General features: G+C 42.2%; 2 protein-coding genes across 3 annotated transcripts in view; both read left to right on the top strand.

Annotated features, from left to right (window-relative positions):
- The window catches only part of LOC144009368 (cadherin-7-like), a 185,605-nt gene that overhangs the window by 153,266 nt on the left and 17,829 nt on the right, over positions 1–14,510 (top strand). For both annotated transcript variants that reach the window (XM_077509080.1, XM_077509081.1), the window contains one exon: positions 1,207–1,328. In XM_077509080.1, the coding sequence (XP_077365206.1) occupies positions 1,207–1,328 (122 nt within the window). The remainder of the gene's footprint in view (positions 1–1,206; positions 1,329–14,510) is intronic.
- LOC144009369 (uncharacterized) lies at positions 11,473–12,797 on the top strand. Its single transcript, XM_077509082.1, has 5 exons — positions 11,473–11,944; positions 12,083–12,129; positions 12,165–12,215; positions 12,292–12,325; positions 12,405–12,797. The coding sequence occupies exons 1-5, from the start codon at positions 11,818–11,820 to the stop codon at positions 12,698–12,700; spliced, it is 555 nt and encodes a 184-aa protein (XP_077365208.1). The 5' UTR covers positions 11,473–11,817; the 3' UTR covers positions 12,701–12,797.

The raw sequence follows: 14,510 nt of genomic DNA, 5'->3' as shown, positions 1-14,510 counted from the left end.
TAGTTGTTCTATTTATTTTTATTGTGCAAGTTATCAGTTCTCATGAATAGCTGAAGGCAGGGATGCATGATCACATAACCATATGGCACCTGCCCTGGACTTCTTTTGTATTTGTGCACTTTATCATGTTCATGTTTCACGCACTATAAGTGATTCAGAAAAAAAATCCAAAATATGCAACACACACGAGATTTACTTGGTTGTTTATTTCAAACAAGATGGGTGGGATGGGACTCTAAGGACACAAGAAAGGTTATGTCGGTCCACGCTATGTCCCCTTTCAAAGCGCGTTTTTCGCATTGACATTGTGCAACGCGGTGCCACTTGGACGGCGTTTGCATCCGCCGGCCTCCATGCGAGCACAGACGTTGGCGTTTCAAAACCCGTCTGCGGCCCTGGGGCGCCGCGCGTCCTTTTTCTGTCGCCGCGGCATCAGCCCGCTGAATGTCAGCGCATCATCTCGGGCCAGCCGGGCGGCCCCGCCAAGCCGAATTATCGTCTGGCGCGCCCGGCCAGCGACGTTTAGGCGTTGGCGCGGCAAGTCGCAAAACCAGCTCAAGTCCGCTGCCGTCAAACTTGTTGGAAGCGAGCTGCCTGTTTGTCACCCTCGCTTTTTAAGCATCTGATGTGTGCCAGAGCTGTGATACTACTTTCCTGACCTTTGTGGATTATTTTGAGTCATTCTGTTTCTATTCATTTAGTAGCGATAGTAATGAATATGTGGAGGGAAGAGCTATCTCGTTTTTTTTTTATTATTATTTACTTTGTGGATTATTTTGACTTCTTTTGTTTATTTCAATAGTACAAGGTGGCTGTTATCCTCAATGATAGGAAGGAGGGATGAGCTATCAAATAAACTGCGTGGTTCATGCCAGATTTGTCTTAACTACGTGCATTATTTCTAGTTGTTCTGCATTATTTCTATTGTGCAAGCAGGTGGTTAGCATGAATAACTGGAGCCATTCTATTCACTATATAATGCATTGTGTAGTGTTTTTACTTTGTGGATTATTTTGTTATTTCTATTGTGTAATGTTGCACAATAACTGTACAGAAGAGGTATTATATTAACTGCACGGTGCATGCCATTTAATTTTTTTTTCCAACTAACAATTTTCTAGTTGCTCTGCGTTATTTCCTGTACACGGTGGCTGTAATGATGAATCATTCTCACTCTCATAAAAGCGACTTCCTTTTGCCTTTCAGAAGACCCGAACCAAATCGGCAAAGGCGTGGCCATCATCAACGTGCTGGACGTCAACGACAACGCGCCCGTCTTCGCCATCGACTACGAAACCCTCGTCTGTGAAAACGCCATGGCAGGCTCGGTACGTCCCGCCGCAATAAGCCTCCTCAACCGACCGGAGGCTATTACGGGTCAGGCGGCATCCGTCATGGCCGTAATGGCGCCTATCGTTCACGCTTCGTCGGAGATGTCACTTTCGTTTGGGGCTGTCAACTGGCACTGGCGAGGCGGTTGAGGGGCAAATGCTGCACAGCACAATTTACAAATGTAAAAACATATTCATACATGTGGATGGATGGATGATTGATGGATAGCTGATATGGACGGGTGGATATTTGAATGGTTGGAGGTCAAGATATATGTTAGGATTGTTATTTTGATATTTACATGGATGGATGATTGGATGGCTGGATGACTGATGATTGATGAATAGATGATGGATGGATGGATGAATCGATGGATGAATCGATGGATGGACGGACGGATGATGACTGATGGATGGACGGGCGGATGATGACTGATGGATAGGCGAATGGATAGATGGATATGGATGGATGGATGGATGGATGATGGACGGACAGATAGGTAGATAATGGATGGATGGATGGATGGTTGGACAGATGGATGATAGATGATGGATGACGTACGGATAATGGATGGATGGATGGATGATGGTTGGATGGATGCATAATGGATGGATGGATGGATGGATGGATGCACAGATGGACGAATGGATGGATGGACAGATGATGACACTTGGATAGGTGGATGGATGGATGGATGGATGGATGGATGGATAGGTGGATAGGTGGATAGTGGATGGACAGATGGCTGATGGATGGACAGATGTACATATGGATGGATGGCTGAACAGATGATTTATCTACAGATGGCTGATGGATGGATGGATTGATGGATGGATGGTTAGACAGATGGATGGATGGACGGGTGGATAATAGATTGACAGATAGATGAATGGACAATGGATGGACAGATGGCTGATGGATGATTGGATGGATGATGGATGATGGACGGATGTACATATGGATGGATGGCCGAACAGATGATGGATCTACAGACGGCTGATGGATGGATGATGACGGATGGATGGATGGATGGATGGATGGATGGATGGATGGATGGATGATGGCTGGATGGATAATGGATGGACAGATGAATGTGGATGGATGGCTGATGGACAGATGTACAAATGGATGGATGTATAGACGCAATTGAACAGAGTGACAGGCTGCATCATGACGGCCCTTAGAGTCTTTTTAAATGTTACTTGGACCCGCGTCGCGCACTGCTTTGTCTGACGACAAGATGTGAGTGGCAAAAATAAGAAATGAAAAACAGCAAGTGATTTCATTGGCATGCAGGTCAGAGTCTCTTCTGCTTGTGAGATCTCTTCGTGCCACACTACGACTTGTTTTGTTTAATTCTTTCACTGTTAAAAAATCATTAAAAAACAAAGCTGATAAGTGCAGCCGAAGCCAAAACGAAATTGTTTGATCCACATGTCACCCTCAGGATGAAGAGTATTTATTAGAGTAAACATTGCGTCTTCATTAGCCAGCACCGTTATCGACAAACATCGCGCCGCCGCCGCTGGATGATTATCGTCCTTCCCACTTGTCCACCGATGATTATTGCCCGACAACGACAGCGCCTTTCTATCTTTCATCCATCAATCTCACGCCGGCGCTCCGGTTCGATACGTGCTTTGTGTGTTTCTCCCGCACCGGCGCCGCCGTCATTTCTGCGAGTGTGACTTGCGCTGAAGCCAAGTCATTCAAATTGGGGCCCCCGGGGGCCACAGTGACGACCCTCATAGCCGTGACACCGTCGTCGGCCCCAACTGTACTGATGCTGCTGAAGCACATTTAACAGAAAGTACATTTGTTCATAATGAGCTTAGAAATCCCAAATATGACCTTTGTGGCTAAAATATTTCTTCGTTTTTGTTTTTCTTTGTGATCCGAAGGAGCAATAAAGTCGTAAGATTCCATTGAGTGCCTCCATTGAGTACGTTTCTGTGAATCTTACCAAGCATAAGAGCCACTGAGCACCACTTACTTTGTACAGACAACCTTGAAGGTGGATGTCGTGTTTTCAGCGGAGAATCGGAAATTAGGCACCTTCTTAACTCTTGACTTGTAAATGACGATGGAAATCACCTTTGACAAATATTTTCATTTCTTTTGGATTTATAAAGGACTTCTGATATCCCTGTTGACATTTTGTGACCACATGTTGAAAAAATGAACGTCCACTTAAGAATTAAAGAGACTGAATTTTCTTTTCAAGAAAACGTCAAGGTTGGCTTTAAGAAATGTACACAAAAACGTTTCTTCCACTCCAGACAAGACTGACCGCGTTACGATTTAGTCTGCAGGTCCGAGCCAAGCACAAGAGCCACTTGTCGTTACTCCTACAGGCAAACTTGAGACATTGAAGGTAACATTTTGAATGGACAAATGGCAATCATGCTGCGTTCACACCAAAAGCGGGGGGAGGCGGTTCGGCGGCGCGTTTGCATTGTAGTCAATGGACTTCGCGCGCACCGGAGCGAAAGTGCGTGGGGCGGCGTGGAGGACGCGTTTGGTGCGATGGGATGCGGTGCGCAGCAGCGAAAATCCGCACATTCGTGACGAAAATCCACACACTCGCATATTCGCCAAAGTTAAAAAAAAATTGAACTTTTTCGCATTTCGCCTAGCGGTAGCCAATCGGTTTGGAGTACGGGCTACGTCACACACCGCGTCCTCTCTATTGTCACCCCGAGCGCAACAACATGGCCAGCCGGAACAGAATGGTGAGCAAAGAAGTCTATTTACTTGGTATTGAACTGTACCGAGGTAGCAGCAGTGTTTATCATCCATGCCAAAGCTATTTTTAGCGCAACTGCCGACCGCCAGATTGCCACTAAAAAAGCGAAATCTATCACGTACCTCAAAAAAGAGAAAATAGTGCCACGACTGTTTAGTCCCAGGAAAGAAGTGGAAGTAGTCGGCGGTGCTCACTTTTTGTTGACTCGCTAAAATGCTCCACAGTTGTTTTTCACCAAGAGACACGAAAGCAAGTCAGAAACTGTTTGCCAAACTCGTCGTTAACCTTTGAACCTTTTTGACGACTGTAAAATATCTATGTGATTTGCGTGTAAGCATGCAGTTTACAGGAGATAAGATATATTTTTGCCTTTCGGAATGGCCTACAGCAACATTGCTGCCTTCTTCATGTACTTCTGTGTCAATTAAGCACATACTACCACGATAGGATATTGAGCTACACCACGATAATGTAGCATCACAAGCAAGTCTGTATTGGATGTCCAAAAAGGAATTGGATAGGCTGTCATTTCTGACATTTTTGGCAATTTTATGCACATGTGGTAATTTTCTGCCTCTCTTCATTATTTTGGACATTTTATGGCTGGGTTTTTTTTCTGCCTTTTTTTTTTTTTTTACTATCAATTTTCTGACGTTTTTTTTTGGGGGGGGGAGGCAATTTTGTGGACATTTTATGGTAATTTGGGGATTTCTTCTTTTGTTTTGGGACATTTTATGATTACTTTTTGAACATTTGCTTTTCTGCCTTTTTTTTAATCAATTTTCTGACATATTTTCGATTTGATTCGATTTACTCCAGTTAAATCCGATATCAATTAATTATGGAACATAAATTCTTAAATGTCAAAGTCATGATTAAAAATTGCAAATCTTAAATTTAATAATAAAGTAAATTTTGCGGAGGCGTTATCTGGTCAAATGATTTTGTTTATTAATGAAAGTAACACGTGTTATAATCACGTAAGTGTTACACAAACATTGACATCAGCAAGGATGAAATGAAAAACATTTTCAGAATTCTAATTCAATAATCATAAGTATAAACTAAAAATAGGGATGTCCCGATCACATTTTTTGCACCCAAGTCCGAGTCACCTGATTTTGAGCATCTGCCGATACCGAGTCCCGATCCGATTCCTCGGCAAAGTATTAAGGAGGGGGGGAAAAAAGTGCTTCCAAATTTATTTATTTTTAAATTTCAACAAAACCATCCCAGTAATGTTGGGGGTTCCATCAGAAGTGCAAAAAATAATGAATACAAATAAATAAAACGTTTTGTTTGGCAATATGTTTACCGCTGGATGATTTTGTTGCTTGGTAGCCCCTAAAATAATAATAATAAAAACAAAATTGCCAAAAATGAAAACCCCGATCATTTTCTCTTGATATCGATCAGCTGCAAATGACATGATTGGGACTCAGTTTCCAATCACGTGATCGGGACATCCCTAACTATAAATATACTGAATTGTCAAAGTGTGATAGGTCATGTCTTCCATAAATCTACGAAAATACTTTTAAGTTCATGTGAACAGTAAATTTCATGAAAACACTAAGATACAAAAATTTTATTTAAAATTACATTTTCTTCAGAATTTATGGGAAAATGAGATTTAAATAATGGATTCATGGTTTTATGAATCGATATTGGTCTGGAAAATGAAAATCGATTCAATATTGATTATTTGATTTATTTATTTATTTATTTTTGCTAATCCAAGATTCAGAATCTTTGCTTTGTTTCTTTCTATGGCGAACTTCAAGGATCAAAATGTGAACAACGGAATGATAAACATATTTATTAGTATCCTTTCTCCCAAAACGTCTGCGTACATGTCATTTGCGTCAGGCTTTAATCACTCCATGAACGATGCCGTATTCACCTGCATGCAAGCTGAGAGCAACATAAACAGAAGACTGCTTGAAGGTTATATGTGTGCATGATTTGAATTGGACAGAGACGAGGTTTGTTCCTAGTAGTTGCACTCGGTGTTTGGGCGAGGCGGTTGCCGCGGATGCATGCAATAAAAGAGATTTCATGATGAAATGTTCGCGCCGAGACACATCCAGGGCGCTGGGGGAAGTGGGAGTAGCTGACATTTAAATAGGAGGCACAGCGTTTGAATTACAACTAGCTGCTACCTGCACCAGGACCAAATGCCGCTGCGGCTGCCGGCGGACTGGCACCGTGTCAGGCTCCTGATTTCTAATTAATTGAACTGCTCCTTTTTGTGTGCGCGAGCGGCGCGCCGGTCCGGTAATGGCCGTGTCCCCCTCGCTTAGGCCGCCCACTGGCTGTCACGCCCGCCGGCTGCTCCGAAGATGAAATAATATCGCTTGCCAGTCGGGAAGGCGGCGTGAGCGAGCGTGCGGCTGGCGTCATCGGTGGAATAACCTGCCATCGTTCAGGCCTAATTAAGGCCAACCTCGTGGCACTGGGCTCCCCGCGGACCGCACTTGCCCACTCGGATCATCGGCGGCGTCTGTCGTCTGCCATCTTTATTAATTGATATCGTGATGGGGTGATGACGGCAAGGCCCGGCGGGGGCTGCCGAGGGGACGGTGGCGGCGGCCGGTTTGGTGCGAACGTTACATCCGTGAGCGCACTTGTTGGTGCACTCTTGATCCCTTCACCGTCACTGACTTCTTTACTGTACTTAAAGGGGAATTAAACTAAAATGTAAAATGCTGTATTATGCAATTTTAGTCCATGATGCAATTTTTTTGCTTCATGAATTAACGATTGAACGTGATTTTCGGATGGTGTTGATGGCAACAATAGGTGAGTTGAAATTACCTGATTTCGGCGGCGTGCGAAATTCAACTGGTGGTCAGGAAGTAGGGAAGGCCCATTGAAAATGATGGAAACCGACTATGCAAAAGCGTCGGGTGAGCCTGGACGTAGCTCAGAGGCTCAAATATGTTGGATATGATCCTTACACTCTGAGGAAAAGAGATTTTTCCTAACACGTGTCGGATTTGCCTGGTGTGGAGGCAATCGACATCGCGAACTACCTCGTCTTCCAGACATTCGTACTACACCGCTAGCCAAATGAAGGCGTATAAATGCCTGCAGGCTTACAACTATTTTGTGTGTGGTTGGTTCAGCGAACTTGGATCAAAAGAAGCACTAAATGACTGCCGTCTCGTTTTTGGTCGGGTGACTAAACATCTCTTTTCAACTCAAATGTACACAAAGGTACCATTGTCTGGCATCAGGCTACAAGCTAGCTGGCTAACTGTTACTTTCCCTGCTATTTTCTATGTGTTGCTAGGTTAACCATTCTTAGAGGTCTAACATATGTTGTGTGGCCTTCCAGGAAGAAGGACCTCTATTTAAGAACCACTCGTTGTGATAGCTAACATAGCTAGCATTGTTAAAAGCTGGCATGGACACACAAGCTGTAGAACAAACTCCACAGACTATTATCGCAGTTAACTATGTTTCCTGTAGTATCACACTGGCCTGTTGAGAGTTTTATTCAGCTATGTAAGTAGTTTCATTACCTTTCACAAAGTGATCACTGCATATACGAGCATTGTCCAACTTTGCTCCTCCGGATTTCTGACGAAAGTTTTTAATCCAGGTCTGCCCTCTTCTTTCGTATTTTTTTTTTAAATTCACATTTATGGGTTGCTACTTTCGTGTCGCGAAATTAGCTGTTATGTTTTTCTCGATTAGACCGTATGGTACAGCCATAAACAGCACAAAACTTCTGCATTTTCTCAGCTCTTTCCTATGAGGAAATTACTTCCTGTCCCACATCTAGTGTTGAGCGCTTGCCGTGACGTCACATGAATATATATATATGAGGTTGGATACCAACTTGAACAATGTGAGAACAGTTAGCAGCTGAATGTGGCGAGCTAGCCAGGGTACCACCCGATAAATGTGGCGAGCTAGCCAAGATTCCACCCGACAGACGATGAGTAGCTTGTCGTCGTCGAATATTTTCTAACTAATTTAATAGTTACTAACTTTATTAACTTACTCTGATTTTCTTTGCCAATAAAGTTGCATAATAAAAGAAATGGCAAATATACGATCATTTGTGGTTAATACCACCATCTGCAGCATTCCAAATTTCTAGGACTGGTTTGAAATATGGTGTATTTTTTGTTGTTGTTGTTGTTGGCATTACCTGATGGCATTTTTGATTTTTGTTAGTCAAAGCTGTAGAAAGTCTTTTTGAGAGCAGTTGCTTTTTTCGCTTCTTGTTGTGAGGCAGTTGTGCCAAGTTACCAAAAGTTACTTTTGTACTTAATAGAGCTGTCAAATGATTACATTTTTCATCAGATTAATCACATCTTTAATTGTTGGTCAATCACAGTTAATCACCTAATTAAAAAGGCTTTTTATCAATAGTTTTTGCCCACCAAATTTGAAGAGCTCATTTTGTGTGTACGCAGTAATTTCTGCAGTGTAAATTGACAGAATTTGCTTTTCTTTTACTCACGTCCCGTTTTTTTTCATGTATCTTTACTTCTTCTTAAGTGTCGAGTGCAAGTACTTTTGCCACCTCTGCTCAACACATTTTCTTAGCATCACATCGCAACTTCACTCCTCACTTCCGTATCAATCGCGACTGATGATGTCCTAGCGCATCCGTCCAAATTATCACTTCGTCCCGCAAGGTGAGAGGTGAAAACAAACATGTCGAGGCGTGCGAAAAGGCGCCGCCGTGCGAGCTATAAAAAGACAAAACATCATCTCGTCGGGAGATGGGCGGATCACACACGCTGCGGGACGGCGAGGCAAAGCTCGCGGAATCGACATCAAACGAGACGGGCGAACGAGGCCGTCGGCGGAGGCGCCGACGTGTCAGCGCGCGGCGTCACGGGTGTCACATCTTGGGTGATGTTGAGGGCGTGGATGGCGCAGCGAAGGGTGCGAAACCCGCCGGGCCCCCGCGCGTCCTCCGTCGGCAAACCCCTGCGACAGCTGTCATATCGCCACGGCGATAAGTGCCACCTATTTGATGCCTCGCTTATTTATACTCTTTGCTCGAGTTTCACGCGCCGCCTTGATCTTTGCGACTGCCAAGCGGGGCCCGAGTGAGATTTGCGTTTGCTTCAAAAGGTGCTCGCCTGCGTCTGATAATACACATTAGAATATTCTAACGAGACTGGAGGTGTTTCCTTTCTTTGCTGATGTCAAAGAAGGCACTCGGGCGTGTTATCTGTCAGATGAGATGCTTCTGGCTCACTTCAGAACTGGTGGCGCATCCTGCTAAGAATGTTGTCGCGTCTTCGGAAACTATTTATTAAGCTTCATTAAAGACGTCGAGCTGCAAGATAATTGGCTTTTTGGGGGGGGCTGATGGTCGGGATTTCCACTCATGCGCTCGTGTCTTTCAATGTCACTTTTGTTTAGAGAGCATCAAATCACAACGGAAGTTAGCGTAAGGCACTTAGCACATGGAGCATGCTGCTCATACATTATGCGCTCTTAAAAACGAGCCAATCATGAGTCAAAATGCACAGATCCTCTCACTTGGGTCAAATTGACCCAACTTTGGTCAAACATTTGTCCATAAACTACCCAGAATGTTGGGTCAGATCTTCTACTTTGGTCAGAAATTGGGTCATTTTTCTATAAAACAACCCAGAAAGTTAGGTCGCATCCTCTACTTGGGTCAAATTGACCCACCTTTGGGTCAGAAATTGGGTCATTTTGTGTATAACAACCAATAAAGTTGGGTCTGAGCCACTACGTGGGTCAATTTGACCCAACTTTGGGTCAAACATTGGGTCATTTGGTATAAAACAACCCAGAAATGTGGATCAAATTGAACCAATAAGTGAATCAATCCATTTTTGATCCAAAATAGTTACCTTTGACCCAATTGTCTTTAGAATGTCTTTAGAACTATAATATTGTACTTATAAAAACATACAGTAATGACATTATAAAATCAAATTTTTTTCCTACGTTTTGATGCATAACATATTTCAAAATTAGTTTTTGTACACTTGTCACTGTTTTAGCATCAGGAGCTAAAAATGACAACAATAGAAAACTGCCATTCATTTCATGCAATTTTAAGGAAAATGCTAAATTGGGGCACATAGGTCTTTCTTTAAAATCTGTCATTGTTTTTTTTTGGGGGGGGGGGGGGGGTTTAATGTATTAACTTTACTGTATGTATATTATACATTGAGACTCACTCGTTTATTCGTGCTGCTCAGTCCCTCTCAGTGTGCGCGGTCGCAAGATCGTGTCACGTCACCATTGTGGTAGAAAAAAAAATGTACCCGACTCAAGTCGCTCTTTCGACGGCCCATAAATTTCAGTGGAGCCGTCACAATAAGAGAAAAGCTGTTTTAGATATTAAATTAAGGAGAACAGAGACCAAGTCGATATATAGCTTATTTAGATATTGAATGTTTTTTAAGAATTCAACTGTTTATGTCCCACTTTTCGCTCCAATTTAATGTTGATGATGCTGCTCCTTGTGGTCGAATGTGTGGTTGAATCGCGCCTTCGCCACCTTTCACCATTTCCAAGCAGTGCGGGGAAGAGAATTATTAATGTCCAGGCATATTATTTGCATAATATTCAGGAATTAAATAGGTCACTTTTTTAACCCATTCATGCATGAATGATGACAAGCTCCCTGCGGATTTTTCTTTTTCCCCCTCGAGTCTTTCCGTGACTCTTTTGGCATGAAAAACAACGTGAAATGTTTTGAATGAGCTCATGTGTTCACGTTTTGCAGCATGACTGCAATTTATTATTATTTTTTTTCTTCATGCAAGAGCCACAATGTCAGTGTTGCACATCTGTCACTACACTGGACAACTATTTCTTTTTTGTTGTTATTTTTAATAGTTCCTTATCAGTCACTACAGTCTACTACTATTTATTTATTTTTATTTTTTAATAGTTCCAAATGAGTCACTACAGTTGACTATTATTTATTTCCCCTCCCCAGCGCCCCCCACCCGGTTCTTTTTAATAGTTCCACATCAGTCACTACAGTGGACTACTTTTCATTAAAATATATATATATTTTTATTAGCCCTATATCAGTCACTATAGTGGACACCTATTCAGTTTTTTCTTTTTAGTTGTTGCACATCAGTCACTACAGTGGACGCCTATTCATTTTTGTTTTTTTTAATTTTATTAGTTCTACATCAGGTACTACAGTGGACTACTATTTATTTATTTTTGTTCTTTTTTAATAGTTCCAAATGAGTCATTACAGTTGACTTTTATATCAAACTCCCCCACACCCCGCTTCTTTTTAATAGTGTCACTACAGTGTACTACTATTCATTTTTTACATTTTTTTTAGTTGTTCTATATCAGTCACTACAGTGGACTCATATTCATTGTTGGTTCTTTTTTTTTTTTTTTTTTTTTTTTTTTTTTAAAAAGAGTTCTACATCAGTCACTAAAGTGGACTACTATTTATTTATTTATTTTTTTAATAGTTCCAAATAAGTCACTACAGTTGACTATTATTCAACCCCCTAGAGTGTTGAGGGGGAGAGAATGGCTAACTTGGCTAAGGGAGTCAAAAAGGCTACAGATGGCAATCAGCTCACGCTTGATCCTTATTTTCAAAGCTCAAAAGCATCGACCAGTGCTCAAGAGCACAGTGATGACGGAGTTAAGTCATAGTTGAAGCGGTGACGCGGCCGTTTCGACCACGTCCGAAGGCCCCACCGGCTAGCGATGCTAATAACGTCCTAAGGCCGCACCGGCTAGCGATGCTAACACCGGAGAAAAGTGGTGCACAACTGAGCACGTCTGCACAGATGACGTTTCATCGGACGATGACGAGTACTATGGGTCTGATGCAAGACAGTCTTGGACAGTCTTCCAAAGAACGTGAAGGTAAGCGCTAACATGCTAAGAGATTGCTAGTAAGATTACTTTACTAACTTTTCGGCGATCTGCTAGCAGCGTGTGTAAATGTGCTGATATACACTAGAACATCTATTACCTATACAAACGTGAATGTATATTTTATAGATCGTGCTCACAGCAACGTCCGACCGCTGGTTCTACGACAAAGAAAGGTAAAAAAAAAACGTTTTCAATACACCGCAACAAGCTCCCCCTCATAGGGCCCAAAGTGACCCTTCTCACAGTGAGCAGAACAAAGGTAAAAAGAAAAAAAAAAAAGATTCTCCACAGCTCTAATACAATATTTGATGGTAAACTTCTTCTATAATTTACAGAATGTGCATCAACCAATACATCGAAGAAAAAAAGGTAAACATGCACACACACACACACACATTGCATCACAGTGCTCTAAAATAATATATGATATTGAAATGTATATTTGCAGATCCCAAAGATTCTGGCTGGCTTGAAGTTGATGAATTCGGCTGGCAGCCAACCATCTTCCCCTTTGCTGCAAAACCAGGACCAAGGGATGCTGCAGCAGAGCTGAATTCCCACCTGCCAGCTGACATCCTGGAGCTCTTCATCACGGATGAACTTCTCCAGCACATCGTTCATCATACCAACCTCTACGCAAATCAGTCCATGCAGAAGCAGACTGACAAAAACTGTTGCGCACGTGTAAATAGTTTGCAAAGAGTTTTCCAAATTGTTTGTTCGGATTGCTACTGTTGCATGTAAATAAACTGTTATTTTGCAATCAAAAAACATTTTTTATTGTTGGGGTAGTGTTTTATAGAAGTTTAGGTGTTTGTAGAATCACTCATGCAAAAAAAAAAAGTGCCAAATTCACTAGAGTGCATGAAATAACATCGTTTCACAAAAAGCTTGATTTCTCCGTATTTTGGAAGAAAATAGAGGATTGGGTGAAACGAAGGTGTTTTCTATTGTTGATTACTGAAGATCCGAATAAGGTAGAAACAAACTTTTTTTTTTTTTAGATGAAAGATGAGACTTCAATCTTTCATTTGGTAGTATCCGCGTTTCCATAGTCCTAACACAACATTTTCTGTGGAGCTTGAAAGATCGGTAAAATTCTGTAAATCAGCTGGCAGTATAGGGGTTACCTTTTCCGAAAATGGCTGGCAGTCAAAGAGTTAATAGTTCCACATCAGTCACTACAGTGGACTACTGTTCATTTGTTTTACAATATTTTAGTAGTCCTGTATCAGTCACTACAGTGGACACCTATTAATTGTTGGTTATTTTTTAGTAGTTCTACATCAGTCACTACAGTGGACTACTATTCATTTTTTGTTCTTTTTAGTAATTGCGCATCAGTCACTACAGTGGACAAGTCTTGATTTTTTTTTTTTTTTATGTTCGTTTTGTTGTCCATCACTAGAGTTGTCACTAGAGTCCCCAGCCTTTAAAAAGTTGTTTTCTTCTTTATGAATGTGGCTTGCTGTCACTGTTGCGTATCAGTCACTACAGTGGCAAGAGATTTTCCTTTTCTGCTGCATTTGTCAGGGCATTCACTCGGCCCTCTTGGTTTTAAGGCCAGTCAGTCGTTAGTGGCACGACGAGCGTCTGCTGTAGTGACTGATGCGTCTGCTGTAGTGACTGATGCATGAACACGTTGAGGTTGTTGTGACTCGCACCTGTCAATTAGCATCGTCTGATTTGACGTTGTGGCATGCTAGCGCTGCATATGTCCTAATTAGGCGCGAAGGGTTCACGGGGCACTTTTGTGGGCCGTCGTACATCAAGTCCATAATGGCGGCGCCGTTTAACTTTATCGCCTCATTAACGCAAATTGTCACTTTTGTCTTGTAAGCGCTCGGCGACACGGCGGCGCAACGATTAATTAAGCAGAAACGTTCATTAATCGTGTTTACTCGCTTTGGCGCCTTCCTGTAAATGTCACCGACGTGATGATGTAAACGCCGTCGTGATTTGGGAACAAAATGTGAGACTTGAGGTGTTGCCGGTAATCGCGCTTGTCGCTATTGGTGCTTTTCCACTGGTCAAAACGGGTACCAGAAGGTTCTGTTATTCTTATATAGGCATGGTAAGACGTTCAAATTACGGTTTCAAGTCCGGGTTATTCAAATTCAGGTGTCAAGCCTCGTTAGCGGATCAGATTACGGTTTCAAATTATGGTCTGAAGTCAGGGTTGGGGTTTCAAATTTTCAAATTTGGTTTCAAGCCAGTGTTCGGGTTTCCACTTCTGGTTATGATTTAGAATTGGGATTTAACTCCAGTTGTGATGTTTCAAATCTGGGTGTCAAGCCAAAGTTATGGTTTCAAAGTAGTGTTTCGAGCAAGGACAGTAGTACTACTTTCAAATTAGGGTTTGAAGCCAGGGTTAGGTTTCATCTCCGAGTTGGTGTTTCAAGCCAGGGTGAGGGTCTCAAATTATGGTGTTAAGCCAGGGTTCAAATTTGGTTTCAAGCCAGTGTTAGGGTTTCCACTTCCGGTTATGATTTAGAATTGGGATTTAATTCCAGTGTTATGTTTCAAATTTGGATTTCAAGCCAAAGTTACGGTT

Source organism: Festucalex cinctus, chromosome 20, assembly GCF_051991245.1.
Source record: "Festucalex cinctus isolate MCC-2025b chromosome 20, RoL_Fcin_1.0, whole genome shotgun sequence".
Classification (NCBI taxonomy): Eukaryota; Metazoa; Chordata; class Actinopteri; order Syngnathiformes; family Syngnathidae; genus Festucalex; species Festucalex cinctus.
The sequence above is the reverse complement of the archived record's forward strand: the minus strand, read 5'-3'. Positions and strand labels throughout refer to the sequence as shown.